At 44.1% G+C, this 13,859-nt stretch overlaps 1 protein-coding gene and 2 long non-coding RNA genes across 4 annotated transcripts in view; 2 read left to right on the plus strand and 1 right to left on the minus strand.

Moving 5' to 3' along the window:
* LOC307039826 overlaps nucleotides 1-13,859 on the minus strand; it is a 144,614-nt gene that overhangs the window by 89,764 nt on the left and 40,991 nt on the right. The gene's annotated exons all lie outside the window — the stretch shown is intronic.
* Nucleotides 2,158-3,349, plus strand: LOC307041606. Of its 2 annotated transcripts, none has more exons than XR_013808817.1 (3): nucleotides 2,158-2,278; nucleotides 2,533-3,132; nucleotides 3,213-3,349. It is a non-coding gene; the product is annotated as an uncharacterized lncRNA (long non-coding RNA). The 2 variants fall into 2 exon arrangements; XR_013808818.1 differs by lacking the exon at nucleotides 2,158-2,278 and having other exon boundaries at nucleotides 2,285-2,939; nucleotides 3,049-3,132.
* LOC307041633 (uncharacterized protein) lies at nucleotides 5,932-7,574 on the plus strand. The gene is made up of 6 exons (XM_079685087.1): nucleotides 5,932-6,050; nucleotides 6,138-6,389; nucleotides 6,477-6,672; nucleotides 6,749-6,979; nucleotides 7,096-7,190; nucleotides 7,308-7,574. The coding sequence occupies exons 3-6, from the start codon at nucleotides 6,649-6,651 to the stop codon at nucleotides 7,309-7,311; spliced, it is 354 nt and encodes a 117-aa protein (XP_079541213.1). The 5' UTR covers nucleotides 5,932-6,050; nucleotides 6,138-6,389; nucleotides 6,477-6,648; the 3' UTR covers nucleotides 7,312-7,574.

A 13,859-nucleotide genomic window follows, 5' to 3' on the forward strand; every position in this document is an offset into this window, starting at 1 on the left:
ATGTTCTACTTTTGCCGCCTCGACGGAGGCGTCAGCCAATCGAATCATATGCCAGTACAAGTGTGACCCACACAAAGTGTGTGATCACAATGTTATGTTCATATTTAATATCATTTTAGAAACCTGTTTAACAATGGACAGCAGGGGGCAGTCGATGGCAGGGTAACACTGCCGTAAAGGGGTTTGTTGTGATTTGCGCCTGCCGTAAACGTACTGATGTGTAGACGGTGCTGCCGTTGGCTTGCCATTCTGGCAAGACCTGCCAAACGAGCAACCAAGGATTTCGTTGTTCATCATTTCTCCTGTTTTGCAGGTCAGTTTTGTATACATATTGTCAGTGTTATAAATATCCACGGTAGTGTTGTGTCATGATTTCCTAGTTTTTGAAGTGGTGTTTGGACGTTGTTTATAGTCTTCAAATCTGCGTAGGAGACTGTCTCGTGGTTGCTGTGTGTGCGTGTGTGTGTGTAATGGCGGTCGCTATTTTAATGTAGCATAAGCTCTTTGATCAAAGTGAATGCAAGTATATGTAGGCCTAATTGTTTACAGCTCCTGTACATTTTGTACTTACATATTTTCTGGGTTTATATCCTAAGTATTTTGTGTGTGTGTTTTGTATTATCTGTATGTGTTCTATGGTCAGAGTTAATACATAAATGCTTGTGGGATGTTAATGCTAGCACAGATTAGATTATGATGCTTTACATGGGAAGGTATTTAAAAGGGTTTGATTACAAAATCAATATCTAAATAGAGAAATTCTTATTTTAAGTCATGGTGTTTATTTCAAATATGTTGAAGACATGAATATATATGGACAAGTGTTTATATTGAAGACAGAAAAGGGCATTACAAATTGTGTGTGTGTTGTGTCAAATGGTTAAGGACATTAACAATTGTGTGTGTGGCAAATGAATAATACATTCTGGCAAGACCCGCCAAACGAGCAGCTAAGGATTTGTTGTTCATCATTTCTCCTGTTTTGCATGAATACTATCTGTCATCGCGCCCTGCATAGCGGGGCCTGTTACACAAGCTCTAGCCAATCAAACCGCGTGCTTGTGTGTCTGGGGCGGGAGATTCATGTGATTGGTTGTTGGTCGAGTTTCAGCCCCCCCCCGCCGGCAAGCGACAACGCACGCCGCCGTGTGTAGGAGCCGTTAGCGCCGGAACCTCGCAACGGCTACGGAGCGCATTTGTGCCACATTTGGGCATAAGATGAGGTTTGATTCTGCGTGATCTGCGTGTAGGGAGGGGCAGCAGCCATATCATTAGCTAGAACCAGCGCCGTATAGATAGAAGAGTTACGACAGCGGAAGTCCAAAAACGGTTATCGTCACGTGGTTCATGCAGACGAGGATCGTTCCCCGGAAGTTCATGGCAGGCAATGTGAATGCATTGATAACAGGAGATAGAACTACGATTTTTGGTAATTATTAGTGAATAAAGGTTTTGATTTGAAATATTTATAAAACAAATCGATATGTGTATGTATTTACATCAATATTCTTTTTTAAATAAAATAGAATTTGCTAATATTAAGTGATAATATTAGGATTAGTGTGAACAACTAGTTTACATGTTAGGCTAACAGTGCCTTGGTTAAAGAGCCTGTTGCTGTTTATAGCTTTGAATTCTTTAAAACCAATATTATCTTCTTAAACTTGTATGGTAGTCAGGAGCATCACTTTCTAATGTTTATTGATATATTTAGGGGATCTAAAGGAATGCTTCAAAATTCAGATTAGATACATTTCTACCATTTTCTTAAATTCATGGTAGTTTCAGTAATCCCATGGTAATTGAGGACACAAGTTATCTAAATGACTAATGTCATCTTTATGGCTTTCAGAAAGGACAGGAGACCCACAGGTGACTATCAAAGGACTGGCAGCAGCAGCAGCATGATGATGATGATGTTAAATGTGTTGTTTTAGGAACATCAGTGTTTCCCACACAATGTTAATACTTGGGCGGGCCGCCCAGGTATATTAAGGCCCGCCCAAGTATATTTCGGACCTTTTAAAAAAAAAATGTATCCGTCCGCGAGCGACGCCATCTGCGAGTGATTAACTAATGGACAATGAGCCCTCGCTCTACGTCTCCTGTGCGCTCTGCGGTTGATTAACTAGGGGACGATAATCCCCCCCTGTTCGCTCTGCGATCGATTAACTAGTGTATGATCCCTCGCTCGACACCTCCTGTTCGTGCTGCCATCGCGTGGAGGGAAACGAAAAACGGAGAAGACGACGTTAATTTAGAAGACGCGGACACTAAGGTAAAGTAACTATTTTCTCCTTATTGTGTTGCTGTTTTCTGACTTTGGTAGGAGATTCGAATTATTTGAAGTTAGTGGCAACTAAGAGTGTATTTAACGTAACCAGGCCAACTTTGCTGCGTGCAAGTTACGTGTGCTAAATTAAATATAAAAAAGATTATAATTTGTTTTCTCTTCGGGCTATGCCAGTTAGAAGGACACAGATTAACTTTAGCTAAGGTTAGACTGTTAATTTCCCCTGCATTACTCCTCAGATATGAGTATTCAAAAATATTTTAAGAGAATACGGCGTGAGGATGAGGAGGAGAGACGAGGAGAGGAGGAGAGACCACAGGTAACTTAGCCAATGTTAGCATTTTGCTTGCAATGGCAATAATAAATGCATAAGTCTCAATAATGATATATGTCGGTTCATTTGACCTGAAATTATACAATTGCAGTCAACAGTGAGTTGCAATGCAGAGACCAAACTAGATTCAAGCTTGTTTTCAATTCTAGCCGGTGGTCAGTGAAGATGCTGGCACAACTAGTCAGAGTACTGAGGGAGAGGCAGCAGGTCCCAGTGTGGTAGAAGCAGCAGCAGGTCCCAGTGTAGAAGCAGGTGCAGGTCCCAGTGTGATACAAGCAGCAGCAGGTCCCAGTGTGGTACAAGCAGGTGCAGGTGAACAAGCAGCACAGTTCCAAGCATCACAGACACAGACACAGACATAGTATAATAGCAAGGAGAACTCTACCATTTAAATGCAGTAATACCAATGCATTATTTTCAGATTCCAAGCATCGCCACTCAGGATGGAACCCTGATTGGCTCAAAATGCCACAGTTCAAGAATTAGCTCTACCTCACCCAGCATGGTATGAATGGCATTTGCAAGTTCATATTTGTAATAAAACTTATTTATTGTAAGAATTAACACGTTTTTCTTTTTAAAAAGGAATGTTTTGCCGAATCTGCAGGCAACACAAGCCTCCAATAAAGAAAGGCCCCTTAAAATGGGCTTTCATAGAAGTTGGGATTCTTGTTTTCCGCAAGGATTATATCGAGCGCCACATCTCCTCAGAGCCTCATCAATATAGTGTAAAGCAGGGGTGCCCACACTTTTTTGGCTGGTGAGCTACTTTTGAAATGACCAGCTAACCGAGGTCTACCAACCAAAAATAAAAACCCAAATTGCAAGGGTTGCTGAATAACACGTTTTATTTTTACATGGGATAACTACAATAGAGCTGCAACAAACGACTAATTTGATTATCGATTAATCTATAGATTAATGAAACGATTAATCGACTATTCGGACTACTACTGTGTGCCTTGCACAATTTCTCAAACGCTCTTATTTAGCCATCAACTTTTAGATTTAGTTTGAGGTTGTTTTAGGCATGTGGAAACTAACAATGAAGACAATAAAGATGAATACTTGATTCAAAAATACATATATTATTAAATTAACTTAACAAATTGTGAACAAAATTAACATTGCTTTTTATTTGAATTAAATAAATAATATTTCACATCAAAAGAAACAACAATGTTTTAACAAATCTTATTAAATAATCTGATGACAGAACTGGAAACAGAATAGCTGAAACTTTAACAAAATAAATAACTCAGTTACCTCTAATCATTAACCCATGTTTGTATAATGTAGTTAACTCCGTGTGTTGCTGCTATCATACATAACACCTGACGTGGAAACGTTACTCGTGGATGGGGCTACAGAGCTACTCGAAAGACAGTCGAACCCGGTGCATTCCTCCGTCTGAATGTGGTGCACTTTTGCTAAATGTTTAGACAAATTGCTCGTGTTACCGCCCTTACATGCTAAACTCTTTTGGTGACGAGCATTGTCCACCTCAAGACGGGTAACATGTAGCCACACCTTGGCGCGCTTCTCTCCACCATCTCCTCCGTGTGTTGCTGCATGTAGCAGCTGCGTGTGTGTAAACTGCCCCGCCCCCTTGCAAATTGACGGGGGAGAGAGAGATCTCTTCTGGATTGGAAAGGTCGAAAATACACCGACCATAGACGCATTTGTTTGTCTTTTTGCATGTTAGAAACGAGTTGGCGACACTAAGACTAAGAGATAATGTTTGTGTAGCAATAATACATGACCTTTCTCTTTCTCAACTCGCTACTCGGAGGGAAGTCGCTGTCATATGCCTTGTGAACACTCCGATAATGCCTCTCCACGTTACCTTTCTTTGGCAGAGCGACGCTTGCTTTACAAATAAGGCAAATAACCTTTGAATGTGACATCACAAACAAAGATTCTCCCTCCCATTCTGTGTGGAAGTGGTATGTCTTTAGCTTTTTGCTCGTTCCCGCACTCATTTTGTTGTTTGTCTCTCCCGGCACTTGACTGATTTTGTATCGCTTTGCATTCTGTGTTAACAGACTGGAAAGCAATAGGTCGCTTTTTCTGTCAATCAAGTCAACTCCTGAATTAAGTGGCAGGGAGGCCAAAGGAGGAGGGATCAAAACCTGTTTTGTCTATTTTAACGGAGCTGGATTTTTTTTAATTTATGAATGACTCGCGATCTACCAGCATTGCCCCCGCGGTCGACCGGTCGACCGCGGTCGACGTACTGGGCACCTCTGGTGTAAAGCATCAGGTCTCACTTGCATCAGGTATATCATTTTTTTATGTAAAGCTAATTTCTACAACCTATCAACCATGTTTGGCTCATATAATGAATTATGTCTTTGCCCTTGGTCTAGGCTACTCAGTGATGCAGGCTTTTGAGCCCACAGTTATTATGGAGCATGAGGCCGTCATAGGTGGATTCAAATGTCTTTACTGGCTAGTAAAGAATGAGATGGCTCACCACAACAACTACCCTAAGCTCTTAAGTTTAGCTCAGCTTTTGGGTTGTGATTACTTTGAAAATCTGAAGGTAAACCTAGTACAAAATGATGCTTGTGAAACTAAGAACTTTGACCAGCTAAATGTTAAATGATGTCTTTTTCTCAGGTGGATCAAAGAAACAATGATCAATCACACAGAATAGTGGATGAAATGCTGGAGATCCTTGCAGAGATAGTAGAGTCGCCTATTTTGGAAGAGATAAGGTCATCTCAAGCAATCAGGTCTAGAGGTTGATGAAACCACAGATGTATCTGTAAACCGCCAGCTGGATTTACATGTTAGGTGGGGTATTTTTTAAAGGAATGATGTGCATTTAAATAAAGATGTAGGCCTAGTTAAACTTAATATTTATTAATATGTGTGAAAACCTATACATTTTTATTTTAGACACCTGGATAAAGAGGGTTATGTTTTCAACCACTTCCTTGACCTGGTAACTCTGGAAGATGGGAAAGCTGACAGCGTTGTTGCTGCCATCAAGAGTGTACTACAGAAGAAGGATCTCCCGGTAGACAGGCTCTATGGACTCGGGACAGACGGTGCATCAGTGATGACGGATATGGAGTTTATGGTTAAATCTAATGGATTGTGTGAAATGTGTATTGTCAGCTGTTATTAAAGGAAACAAAATGACGCCCTCAACACTGCATTTAATTCTTAAACTTAGGCCGTCTGAATGGAGTGGCAAAGCAGCTCACAGACAGTTTTCCAAAGCTGGTTTCTGTAGCGTGTGCTGCTCACAGACTAACACTGGCATGCAAAGATGCCTCAAATGCTGTCAGGTATATGGCAAACTTCAGGAACCACCTGCAGGGACTGCACCTATTCTTCCAAAATAGTGCAAATAGGTCAGCCACACTGAGTGCTGCCGCTACCACTCTTGGTCTGAACGACTTGAAAGTCAAGGTGTGTTTTCACCTATTTTCATAATACTATTGTGGTGTCATATTATTTACATATATTTTACTTACCAGTGTTTCTACTTGTTGTTAGGAGGTGAAAGATACAAGGTGGCTATCGCAGCACCTAGCCGTTCAAAACCTCCAGAGGAACCTTACAGCTGTGCTGGCTGCTCTGGCGGAAGAAGCAACCACAAGGAAGTGCCCAGTGGCCAAAGGTCTATAATGTCTGTGCCACATACCGCTTTGTGGCTGCCCTCTACCTTCAGGCAGATGTGCTGCCCCACATTGCAATGCTGTCTAAGCTGTTTCAGAGAGCTGATGTGAACTTTCTCCACATAAAGGAGTAGGTAGATTACAAAGAAATGCATTTGATGCTCCCAGTTATTTGCATTATCCATCCTATCATATTGTTGTCTTTTTCCACATTTAGGTGCCAGTCACACTTGTTACTCTGAGGAGAATTCTGGAGGCAGGCGAGACCCCACTCCCCGGAACGTTCCTTGCTCGCCTACACCAAGACTTGGACAACCCAGGTGGACTTGGGGCGTTTAGCATTGCCGGAGAGGAGGAGAGGATCAGGAGGGGAGCGCCCCCGGGAAGATATGTGGGCCAGATTTGTCAGAGATGTAAATACATCCCTTCTTACTTTTACATTCCAATATTTATTTTCCTTGAACTGAAACATTTATAATATCATTCCAGGTCCTCAAACCTTACATCTGCAGCCTGGAGAGCAACATTGAGAGCAGGTTCCAGCATATTGAAGTGCTGGGGGCCTTCAGTGTCCTGGGTCCAAAGGCAGTTACCTCCAATGATGTAACCAACATTTCAATGTTGCAGACCCTTGCCAACAAATTCATCCCAGGGCAGGATGCCACAGTTATCCAAGAGTGGACCTCCTACAAGCAGCATGTTCTTGAAGGAACATTTAAGGTTGGTAAATACCTAAATTAATATGAACTTGACGGTTAGAATTGCTTGTTTTGACATCTGTAAATGTTTCAATTATACTGTATACTCATTTGCCCTGCCTTGGCTAATCTCTGAAGGACAAGACACAAGCTGAGATCATGCAGCTCCTGGCCAGTGAGAAGGACGAATGGGCAGAAATATACCCAAACCTCAGCCTTCTCTCTTCAGCGGGGTTGGTCATCCCTGTCTCCAGTGTAAACTGCGAGAGGGATTTTTCTACGATGAACAGGGTACGTGTCTTGCATGTCATTCTGTATAGTTCATTTAAAACAAACTGTCTGTTTTACAGATGAAAACTGACATGAGAAACCGACTGAAAGGGGAGCACCTGGCTGCATGTATGCGGATAGCAGTCAGTGGACCAGCGGGATGGGATGAGGCGTTCTCATACACACAGGCGTTGGAGCTGTTCTTCAACAAACCTAGACGGATTAAGTGCTCTGACAAACAGTGCCATCTTTGTACAAAATGAATATTGCCATACAGTAATGTAAAGTTAATGAATAAACCTGTTGTTAAAACTTGTTGTTTGTCACATGTGTTGCACGTCACAAAGCCCGCCCCGTGGTCCGCTCACACCGCTCGCAGCCCCCCCCCCCTGGCACCTTCCCCCCCAAGTATATTTCAGATCTGTGGGAAACACTGAACATCCATTGCAAATACATGGAATTCAATAAACATTGAATAGCATATCATGCATTTTGTCTGTGCCTTTTCCTCCGTGTTGTCCTGGTTTGCTGTGATGCCTCCTAGTCGCCACCATGGTTTGCTGTGCTGCCTGGGGATGCTCAGATCGCTCCAAGAAAGGAGTAAGAATGTACGGCTTCCCCACTGACACAGAGCGGAGGAAAAAGAGGCTGGCTCAAGTTAGCAGGAGCAATTTCACGACCAACAGCAAAAAATATGTGAGGTTATTATATACAAATACTGCATTTGCACTTTTTCACAAAACGAAAACCACACCATTGGGAAAGCTTAATGTTTTGTTTCATACAAAAAAACAGGGAAAGGCTTGAAAAACACAGAGTTGAGACTCAGGGTGCAGGGTGAGGGTCTCAATGCAGGTATTCAGGCTCCATTGAATCCCCCTCTGGTTCTTGTACTGAAAGAGGGAGTAACAGACAGGAGAAAGGGTTATACACACCTATATAGCACACCTATTGGATGGGAAATTGCCTTGGGGAGATAAGGTGTGGTCTTTGTTCCCAACTGAAGTTATGGAACTTTATTATTTGTGAGTTTAACAAAGTATGACAAATGGCATCAGTAACAGATGTGATATGAATTTCTATAAAGTTGTCTCACATTCTTGGTCATATTTTATATACAGTATGTAATGAGTATAACATGTCCAGTAAGTATAAAGTGTTTCCTAATACTGTGTATTCAACCACTATGGAATATGTATGTGGGCAGACAAAACTGAGTTGTTCTGTGTGTGAAGTAACCTCAAGTCACTCCGCAGGCACATTTTGATGCAGACCAGTTCGTCAAGACAAAAAAGGGCAAGACTAGGCTGAGAGCAGAGGCTATACCCACCATCTTTGTGCATCGCCCTGTGGTCAAAAAGAGAAGGGCCCCTGCACCACGATTCACCCCGGGACCTGTATCTACAAAGCCCATAGCTCATGATCACAGCTATAGTGTGAAAGGTGACACAGGTATAATAAGTATGAACTCTTAGTAACAAAAGTCATATTTCTTATTTTTAAGTGGTATAATATTTTAAATGTTCGAAAATCTACAGTGCCATGTCTTCTACTTACATTAGTCTCAAAGATTGAGGGAAGAAGGGATGAGGAGCCTGAGAGAAAGGAAAGTGAGGGTGAAGAAAGAGAGGACATGGCTAGTGAGGAGAGACAGGGAGGGTGGACACCACCCACTCAGCCAGCAGCCAGTCAGCATACGAGGGAACCAGCAGCCAGTCAGCATACAAGGGAACCAGCAGCCAGTCAGCATACGAGGGAACCAGCAGCCAGTCAGCATACGAGGGAACCAGTAGCCAGTCAGCATACAAGGGAACCAGCAGCCAGTCAGCATACGAGGGAACCAGTAGCCAGTCAGCATACGAGGGAACCAGTAGCCAGTCAGCATACGAGGGAACCAGTAGCCAGTCAGCATACGAGGGAACCAGCAGCCAGTCAGCATACGAGGGAACCAGCAGCCAGTCAGCATACGAGGGAACCAGCAGCCAGTCAGCATACGAGGGAACCAGCAGCCAGTAAGCATACGAGGGAACCAGCAGCCAGTCAAACAGATCTATTAAAAAAATTAAAGAGAAAATTAAAGAGCCAAGAAGGAATCCCCAAAAAAGCAAAGTCTGCACTAAGAAAAATCAGGAAGGAAAATGCAGCTCTCAAGAAAACAATGAAAAGTAGGGACAACAAATATAAGAAAACGTTTTAAAAAGACCAACTTAAGGCATTAGGCAGACTCACCACAAAGGGGATGAAATGGAGCAATGAGACAATTAAGAAGGCTTTAAAAATTCGCTTTGCGTGCGGACCAACGGGTTACAAAACTCTGCAGGAATTGCAGATTCCCCTTCCAGGAATAAGGACACTGCAAAGAAGGATGCAATGTGTTAAGTTTGAGCCTGGTGTGTAACAGCTAACATCAATGCCCCTCCACCCGTAACATCACTGCCCCTCCACCTGCCAACATCACTGCCCTCCACCTGCCAGCACCCAGCCAGAGGAGCGCAAACAACAAAAACAAGCAAGGTGTCCCGTCATGTACCTGGACATTTGGGTTGGCAAAATGAAGTAAGAGAGGGACTTGAAAAACCTTGGTGGCTCTCTACTCATGTTGTTACAGTTGTCTTGGTTGCAGCTCTCAAGTTTTGTTTTTTTTTGCCATTTCCACATCTTTAGAAAATATGAAATAAATTAAGTGAAATCAACCTCTTCTCTGGAGAACAAACTTTGATTTCTCTGTCTTGTGAGTTTGCAGTCTTGCAGTTTTGCTCCTCCACCTGTAACATCACTGCCCCTCCACCTGCCAGACAGTAGGTTACTAACAAGATTACTTATATAATACAGTGATATAATACATGTTTAGTATGCTTACTTATATAAAACAGTAGTATTAAACTTACCTTGTGTTTTCACTCTCACTTAAGTCCCTCTCCCTTTGCCATCAATCCAAAATCAGCTGAGCTGCAACATTATACAGACAGGTAATCATCAACATAATCACAAGGACACAATATGGCTCTGCTAAAAACACTCACTCTTACACGCACCAAAGTTATATTTATCTAATATTTAACTCCCTCCACCCCCGCATACAATCCCTTTTAGAAGCCCCTCTTCTCTAATTCAACAACGTTGGACGAAATGACATTAAGAGAACGGAATTTACAATTAAAAAGGCTGTTCAACGTGTGTTGCTAACTTGATCCGGAATCCTAGCTTTATCTGTTATCTGTAAACGTTCCCTAAATCTACTAATTTAGGGATAATTCACTGACATCCTTTAATACATATGTTAATTTGAATCAAATGTACTGATAATATCCGCAATATAAATCTTTAAACTTCTTCTTACCTTTAAAAGTCCGTCACGAACGGTCTATTATGCTGCAACTCTATAGCTCTGCTAGCCTTGGCGCTAACTTCCGGGGAACGATTGAGAGGCTCCACGATCTGCCATTGCTGTAAAAAAAGTGGTCCATTGGAGTGAACGGAGATGACGTAACTCTCAGTCTATACGGCGCTGGCTAGAACTAGCTAGATCTGATGGATTTGGACATAAACACGAGTGAAGTATAACCGGACGCGAGAGAGAGAGAGATCAGCACCTGCAGCTCTGCCCGCTGTGAGGGACTGGTGAGCGGAGCAAAACACACCTTTAGACGTCACCTAACACATTTAGCTATGGCACTGTCGCAAGGGCGCCGGAAGCCCCCTGGCCCCCCCACTTTTCAGCCCTGCCCCACATTTTCGCAGCAGCAGATGCCGCGTACAAATCCCTTTTCAATAATTCCCCTCTACTCTAAAGTCGCATCTAAAACGCGATCTGATCTTGCTGTGTATATTTTGTTATTTTTGATTGTTATATTCAATCTCACTAGCTACAGGCATGTTTGAATCTTGTAAGATGTAAAGGGAAGATGACAGCTCTCACTCCCCACTCTGCTGTTCCTCAGCGCCGCTCCCCCTCCCTCCCGCTGAAATTATGAATGTAAGGTACAGTAATCATAGATAACACGGCAGGGTCCGTTACAGTTGGTTTTTATCTGATTTCAAATAGGCCTAAGCAAATTCTTGGCTTTCAGAATATTAAAACTGCTTCGGCAAATTCAGATGATAAATAGGCCGACAAATTTGAAACTTGTAACGGCATAATTACAAGCGGAGAACGGAGTAATTTAACGTCACTGCAAGCATAACAACAGCCGGTGTTTCTGGGAAACAAACACAATACACACAAACGCAAAAATACACAAACACACACGTATCGCGGCGCGGAACACTGTAAAAATCCCGTTTCAATAATTCCCCTCTACTCTAAAGTCGCATCTAAAACGCGATCTGATCTAGCTGTGTATATTTTGTTATTTGTTATTGTTATATATATTCAATCTCAGTAGCTACACAACTTTTTTAAGCTTGTAAAGGGAAGACCATAGCTCGCCTCTCACTGCTCTGCTCTTCCACAGCGCCGCTCCCCCTCCCTCCCGCTGAAATTATGAATGTAAGGCATATAGTAATCATAGATAACACGACAGGGTCCGTTACAGTTTGTTTTCATCTGATTTCAAATAAACAAAGTCTTGGCTTTCAGAATATTAAACTTGTTTTGGCAAATTCAGATGATAAATACAGGTTTGAAGCTTGTAACGTCATAACAAGCGGAGAACGGCATAACAACAGCCGGTGTTTCCCGTGAGTGCAGTAATCCAAACGAAAATATCTTCCCTCCGTAGTATTTTGATCATTTGCTCCGCTAATAATCAATCAGATCGATGGATTCCAGAGAAGAGAAAACTTTAAAGGCCTTTTTCTCAAAATGATGACTCTGTAACAGTCATTATATAATGTGACATATTTTGCTTAATATTTGGGGTAGCCTACAAAAACAATCCTGATATCATTAAAAAGCTAGGAATCAATATGTGTCTTCGGGTCAATGCGACTGATTTCGATGGAGCAGGTCACTTTGCATTAGGTAAAATAAAGCAGGCAGACATAACAGGAAGAATATGTACATTTTAACCCAATCAAATAGGACATTGTCACACCTTTCAAATGTATCCATGTAAATTACAACCAATAAAAAAGCTTAGATTCTTTTATTTGTTACGTTGTTTACTTTATTTGTTAGGTTGTTCTGTGTGTCAGCCGTTAACCTAGATAGAAAGAATATATAGCCTACACTTGCAAACATGTCAGAAGAACCAGCGCAGAAGAAAACTAAATACAGTCAATCTAAACTTAAATTTAACAACTGGAAGGTCACATCCCTGACGTCCACATCTCCGGAGCCTGGACCTTCTTCGAACAGCGAAGCCAGATGAACCCAAAAGCAGCATCTGCGGCCGCAGAAACTGTCAAAACCGCCGCCGCCGCCACCACCGCCGCCGTTGTTGAACCGAAATAGGCTGGTTGTATTTCGTATATGGCTTCGCCCTCTAAGGCTATCGCTATTGGGTAATCCCCCTGCGCACCCGCGCGGCACTGAAAACACTTGTAGTCGGACGACTCCTACCCTGCCTCCCTCCACGGTTCACCATTCGGTTCCCCCCTCCCTCCTCTCCCTCAGACAGGGGAGACAGAGTCGGAGCAGGGTGTCAGGTTGGCGGCCGAACGCACGGTTCCAAACTTCTCCGCTGCCACAGCGCTACCAACGATAGGTGGCATTTTAGGGGAACTGCCGGAAATTATTAGCAAGGCAACTGCCTGCAAAAATCTCCCCGTTCCCCTGGCTCAGGGGAGGTGTGCTCCGGACGATATGGCCGGAGTTTTCTCACGGGTGCAGACGGTCAGGAGTGACCCAACCTGGCCACGTTTTCCCGCCATCAGGAAGTACCAGGAGGGGTCGGCGGCAAACTCGAGGGCCCTGAAGGCTCCAGTGGCCACATTTGTTCCCCTCACCAAGGTGGAGGGGTTTACAGATGTGAGCTTCCCCTTCTCTGGATCCGAGCCTGACGGCGTTTTTCGGGGTAGAACAGGCCAACTTGATTGCCGGACGGCGTCCTACGTTGGCCGCCCCCAGAGACCATTATGTTGCCCGCCAGGCCGACCGGGTGCACCAGTGTGCCTTCCAGGCGTCGGCGGCGGCGAACAAAATCGCGCTGCTCTCGAACTCGGTGGTGACGCTGGTGGAGCGGTCCAACACCTTGGCCGCGGATGAGGCGGCAGAGATCAGCAAGGCGGCCGTAGCTGTCTCTCAGGCCAGGATTACAGCGTGGGTGACGCAGATCCAGCGCCACCTCTGGCTGCAGCAGGCGGTCATCACGGACACGGCCAGGAAGGTGCTGCTGAACGCTCCAATCAGCCCGGACGGGCTGTTCGGACCCCAGTTCCACGCCATGGCGGAAGCCATGAAGACGGCCGCAGAACAAGCGGACGACATTCGCCAGCACGTCAGCTGGCTTCAGCCTGCTCAGCGTCCGCAGCGGCATCAACGCTCGTAGCAACCGCAGCGCCCCCGGCCACAGCGGCGGCAGAGGCCGCAAGCGGAGAAACAACAGCCGCAGCCACGACGTCAGGCTCGCCCTTCGGCTGCGGGGGCTCCGTCCCACGTCTCCGCTCCCCCGCCACCCCAGAGACAGGGTCTTCCGGCGGTGAGTAGAAGGGGAGTGAGGCACCCCCGCTCCTGGCCTGCTCCACGAGAG

Source organism: Notothenia rossii, assembly GCF_949606895.1.
Source record: "Notothenia rossii genome assembly, chromosome: 5".
NCBI classification, from domain to species: domain Eukaryota; kingdom Metazoa; phylum Chordata; class Actinopteri; order Perciformes; family Nototheniidae; genus Notothenia; species Notothenia rossii.

What these genes read in the sequence shown, in the direction of transcription:
- LOC307041633 (XM_079685087.1), top strand. Translation starts at nt 6,649, where the DNA reads ATGTGGGCCAGATTTGTCAGAGAT. An exon ending in GGGCCAGATTTGTCAGAGAT is followed by an intron (nt 6,673 to 6,748) that starts GTAAATACATCC and finishes ATATCATTCCAG; the next exon opens with GTCCTCAAACCTTACATCTG. An exon ending in TTCTTGAAGGAACATTTAAG is followed by an intron (nt 6,980 to 7,095) that starts GTTGGTAAATAC and finishes TAATCTCTGAAG; the next exon opens with GACAAGACACAAGCTGAGAT.